Source organism: Morone saxatilis, unplaced genomic scaffold (genome assembly GCF_004916995.1).
Source record: "Morone saxatilis isolate NCDOM2014 unplaced genomic scaffold, NCSU_SB_2.0 Contig9, whole genome shotgun sequence".
Classification (NCBI taxonomy): Eukaryota; Metazoa; Chordata; class Actinopteri; family Moronidae; genus Morone; species Morone saxatilis.
Window position 1 is genome coordinate 11,120,578 of NW_023340268.1, and position 5,602 is coordinate 11,126,179.

The 5,602-nt window shown below is 41.0% G+C and overlaps 1 protein-coding gene across 2 annotated transcripts in view; it reads right to left on the reverse strand.

Annotated features, from left to right (window-relative positions):
* tpd52 (tumor protein D52) overlaps positions 1 to 5,602 on the reverse strand; it is a 19,787-nt gene that overhangs the window by 3,152 nt on the left and 11,033 nt on the right. For both annotated transcript variants that reach the window (XM_035681379.1, XM_035681378.1), the window contains exons 2-5: positions 4,556 to 4,683; positions 3,599 to 3,747; positions 3,011 to 3,112; positions 354 to 402 (exon numbers count right to left, since the gene is read on the reverse strand). In XM_035681379.1, the coding sequence (XP_035537272.1) occupies positions 354 to 402; positions 3,011 to 3,112; positions 3,599 to 3,747; positions 4,556 to 4,683 (428 nt within the window). The remainder of the gene's footprint in view (positions 1 to 353; positions 403 to 3,010; positions 3,113 to 3,598; positions 3,748 to 4,555; positions 4,684 to 5,602) is intronic.

Here is a 5,602-nt window from a genome sequence, read left to right on the forward strand (position 1 = left end):
ACGTTTTCTGGAGGGCTATGATTGGTGCCAACGATCGGTCGAATTTGAGATTAAAAATTATAGTGACTGAACAAATAATAGTCAGTGAACTATCTGTGACCTCTCAGATAAATCCATAAAGCTATGAATAGAAATACGACATATTACTGATTGAGAGGGTGATGTTTACAACTGAGTTAGGCTAATTCTCAAACCCCCTGATCAGGTCAATAGACTTCAATAAGCTGCTAAAGGGCAACATCAAAGTAAAAACACATTACAACACAAATACAATTGAACTGAATTAGTGACATTTCCTGTATACAGTCCTGGTGGACCAAGTGTGGCCACTAGTCCCGTTTTTAATCTGTTACCTTCAAAGTCTCCACTTTCTCCTCAAATGACTTGAAAGTTGGTGCATTCCTGTGTAAGAAAAAGACACAATTGATAAGATCAGAGTCCGACCAACAGCAAATATATTGGACATGCTTATACACTCTGCCAGACGTTTGGGAAAGTGGAGAAGAAGACAACAACAAGTCGCAAAAAAAAGAAGAAGGAGCAGGAACATCCACTGTATTCACACCTTTAGAGGTCATGTTATCTGATACTGAACACAGACAATGCAGGAGTTTCTGAAGTGACCCCATTCTAAGAGGATTTCATGAAAATGAACACGTAATCAAGAGCATGCAGAATGAACAGGGGAAGCAACAGTCAACATATTGCTCTAAAATATCAAGTTTGTAGCATTTATTAAAGTTGCGTTTGATACATAACACCTCTGAATACATCTAGACAGACTTTAAAAACTAAATACTACATTTACAAAGAGCTGTGGAGCTCCAGAAACACAGATGAATGCTCAGATTTTGTCATGTTTTTGTTGGGTATAGTTCAGACTAGTTTGTTTGAATTCATGTCATGTTTTGAAGTGTCGATCTTCAGGAGCTGAAACTATTAATCGGCTAGCTTATTGAACATTAACCGGCAACTACATAGGTAATAGACTAATTTTTTTTTAGCAAAAATGCCAAAAATCCAATGGTTCTAACCCCTCAAATATGGAGATCTTCTGCTTTACTTAGTCTTCTCTGATAAACTAAATCTCTTTGGGTTTTGTAGGTTGGACAAAACAATGTGAAGACATCACCTTTCATTGTAGGAAACATTTTTATTTATTTTCTGACATTTATAGACCAAACAATCAATGATTCAATCAATTAATCATAATCTGAAGATTTATTCATTGATAATGGAAATAACAGTCACTTGATGTCTGTCTGACCTCACATCCAGACCTGCACCTCATCAAACTCGGGAGAAATTGAGTGCACTGGACAAAACTTATTTCCACTCTAACAGAAAAACAACCAGAGGAGCCGTTTCTGAGGGTGGGTTCACAGATAAAACAGATAAAATCTTTTGCCGGACTGCTGTAAGCTTTGACGAAACAGAGGTCTGTCCAGGCAAGATTATCAAAGCTGCAGCTTCACTGATAGCTGATTAGCGGTGGTCGCTGTTGGCAACCTCAAGGTTACCCTTACGGCCTTTTCGTACAATATATAAGCATGAAAAAACAAAACTAAAGCCAAACATTTTCTCCTTTCCCCAGCCCTTACCTCATGACAGGCATACTAGCTGAGTGTTGTAATGAGCGCACGCTATCCGACAGCATTATGGAGAAGAAAGGGGGCATTAGTGGTCATCTTAGCACAGTGCAGACAGTTGTACACAGAAAGAACAAGAGAACAAAAGAGACAGGCACACATACAGTACAAACCCTAATTTATTCTACTATATGTTCAATGAGCGAGTATTCTAAGTGCATAAATCCTATTAATCCTGCTTTATCCCATTAAGATCGATTGTGTATTAACACAGTGGGTGTGTGCTAATCCTGTACATCATGTACCCCTGTCAGGATGCTTTTCACTATCCCACCCCCAAACCAGCTGTGTGAGGCTCATCCACGAGGCTGCATTTCTCAGCACACTGGTGCTTTGAGGGGCCTGATAATCTTGTTTGCGGCTCAGTAATCCAGATAGAAGATAGATAGAAGGGTGACAGGGGAGAAGACAGATTAGGATCTGGGGGGGCAGGGGAGGGGTCAACTGGGGTTATATCTCCAATGGAACAACTTGCTATTGGTTTTTTAAAGGCTTATTTAAGCAGGGGATATTGCCAATAATGTATCATTAGATATTAGAGTAGAAGCCTTTGACACTTTGAAAAGCAAGACGGAAAATCAATCCATTAGATCTATGGCTACCGTAATATATCCCTTATATGAATAACAATGAGTTAATACAGACAGCTGGTGGCTGTAATGTAATTAGAATAGGAATTTAAAGATTATACGAGGTGAAATTGGTTATTAAGGGAAGTACCTAATGTCATCATCATATGACGTGCAAAATGAAATAAAGGCTAGGAAAGACAGGAATATCCACGGCAGCTGGATATTAAATATTAAAAAAGACATGATCTGCGAAAACGATCTAATGATTCTTCAATGTAAGTCTTGAGAAACCTGCAAAGGTCAAATATTGATGTGTTGTGTGTGCATTTTTGGAAATACGCCCGTCCGCGCTCTCGCTGTGAGTTAAAAGGGAATCGATTACCACTTCTTATATCTTGTTAATATAAAGCTGGAGCCAGGAAGAGTTAGTAAGGCTTAGCACAAAGAAGGGGAAAACAGGTAGCCTGCCTCAAAACCAAAGGGAACAAAATCCACCGACCAACCCCTGTAAAGCTCCAGAATGAATATGTTATGTCTTGTTAGTTTTATCCATTCACAAACTGAAGTGTAAAATAACAAGTTGCTTTTACACTTAAATTGCCACAACGTGCTGACAATTTAAATGGATTAAATTGTCAGCACGTTGAGATTTCCGGGCAATTTCTAGGAAATAAGGTTATATCAGGTTATTCAGGTATTCCCAAAATGTGCAGTGCAGTGGAACATCAGTGGAATATCATTAACTTTTAAAGTTATTGGATATACGCTGATGTCTCCTGCCTGACTCACCTGACATCCTCCAGCTTCCTGGTAATGGCTGAGCCCACATTGGAGAACGCTGCTGTCGCCTTCAGACTCGCCTGAGATAGTGTTTCTGATGTCCTCCTATAGCTGATAGACAGACAGAGAGAGTGAGAGAGAAGTGATAGGTCGCAAAAAACAGAGGATATGAGAGTGATGAATACAGACAGAGAGATCAAAGACTGAAAAGAGGCATCAAGGTCAGAACTTTGTCAGAAAATTGAATGTCTTTTTCATTTTGCCTGAAAGCATCAGAATGTTGCTCATTTCCTGTATTGTGAAACCCATCAAACACACAGGCAGCTTGTCAAGAGCACTGACATCTCTTTCCTCATTGTTCAGAGAAAAAAAAAAAAAAACTCTTTCAACAGTGCTGACAGTTTCCAGGGCATTCAGACACAGAAAGAAAACCCCTCAGCATCATCAAAAGAGCAGAGAATCAGCACAGACCCTTGGTGCATATGTTGGGAAAATGGTAGATAATTAAGCTGTGGGTTTGTGAGGTTTCTACAAAAAAGGTGCAATGGCCTAAAATCAAGAGGCAAAATCTTGCTACTGTGGTGGGGGAATTCTTACGCGGTGGAGGTGGTGACCTCCTGCCAGGTTTTGGTGATGTTCTGTTTCAGCTCATTGAGAGGTGTGATGCCCAGCTTCCTCTTAATGTCTGCCAGCTGCTTCTCCTTGGCCACCAGCACCTGGGACAGAGTCTGGATCTCATCCTCAACCTGCACACAAACACACACAAACACACACACACACACACACACACACACACACAACACAGAGTTAGAGATTAGATTAATTAACTGGTTGATCAACATAAAAGGCAACTAATTTGATATTTTGCCAAAATGCCAATGATTCTCTGGTTCCTGCTCCAGTGTGAGACGTTTCTGCTCTTTCCTGTTCTTAATATTGAAAGTGAGCATATCTGGATTTTAGACTGACATTTGAAGAAACTGTGACTCATTTCTGACATTTTATAGAGCAAACTGACTTGATAGATTAACTGATAATGAAAGTAACCGTTAGTTGCTATCCCACTGGCTATTCTATATACAAAGTAGAGGTTAGAGTTACCAATTCTATAATTTGAGAAAGTTTACTTTTTAGCAACGTTGGACTAATGTAAACCTACAATGAATCACAACAGATGGTACACTTCAGGGTTCAGGGGTACAATCATGGAGAAACAGCTTCTGGAAATATTGGCCGTCATGGGAATTACAAATTGGCAAGTAATCCAACATCTGAAGCCAGGTAAGTGGTTGAATCAGCTACAGGGGCAACAAGGGACCTGAAAGAGCATGTTGTTGCTATGGAAGGCAGTGCTTCTTATATACGTACAAAAAGCAGTACGTATGAAGACACCCTGGCCTTGTTTGAAATTAAAGGACCCTCCACGCATACGTTACACCAGAGTCAAAAACAGCATACGGTTATTTTAAAACTTGAACCCTTCTCCGCAAGATCAGGTCCGGCACCTGATCTTGACTTCCTGAACCTCTTGTAATCCCTGATCCCACTCCTGACCTTGAACAACTCCTCCTGTAGCTCCTGACGCTCCTCCTCTGTCATGGTCGGGGGAGGGGAAGCGGGTCCAACAGACGTCACTGCATCTTCTCCCATCTCTGGGACTGAGTCTGGATGCTGCTGGGAACCTGGGAGGTGAAATAAAAAGTCAGATACATCCACACCTCCAACATGTCAAGTCATGGGTCCCCTTTAAGGCGCTTTAAGAGTCTCATCTTTTTTTTTTTAAAGACATATATGCGCCTATGTTTTGCTGTGTGACAGTGAACAGGTGGTATGAGAGGGAAAGCTGACGTTGGTTGTCAAACTCAAGCTGTCATGCCGTTCCTGAAGCATGGAAGAAAGGAAGCTGGTAGTTTGTGAAAGTTATCGGAGAGTAAGAACAAGAAAATCAAGGATGCTAAATATGGTGTTTGATGACAGGTGGTAGCCAAGAGGGAAAAGCTTTTCACCATCCAAAACACAAGTTTCCATTCCTACTGGACATTTGCACAAAACACTTTCTCCCTCTCACACACACAGTCACATTTTCACTCCCCACACACACACACACACACACACACACACAGAGTGTACAGTGTACAGTGTCTTTGATGTTGCAGTCTCTGACAGGGCTGTGCCCAGTAGGAGCACCGATGCATCAATAATACAAAGAACTTTCTAGATGGAGACATCCTGGGCTCAGACAGCGTGAGAGAACACAGGAGCAAAGGGGTTGTTAGGAGCCGTCAGTCAAAAGGACAACAGCGGCTGAGGATGTTGTGAGCCGGCACTGAGCTGGAATAGGGAAATAGAAATGTGTCTCTGAGGTTATTTTCTTTTTATCTGGTCTTCCAGAGAATTTCAGGGATTCAGAGTGAAAGCAAAAATGTATACACAAAGACAAAAATATGACGGTATTAAAAAAAAAAAGAAGAAACACCCCCAAAGAATTGAATTAAATGATGTGGGAGGAAGGACACAAAAAAGGAACTTCTAGAGAAAAGGAAATAGGACTGTACTGTGTCAGTACCTCAGCAGGGGCGGGTGGGGGGGACTATAGCATAA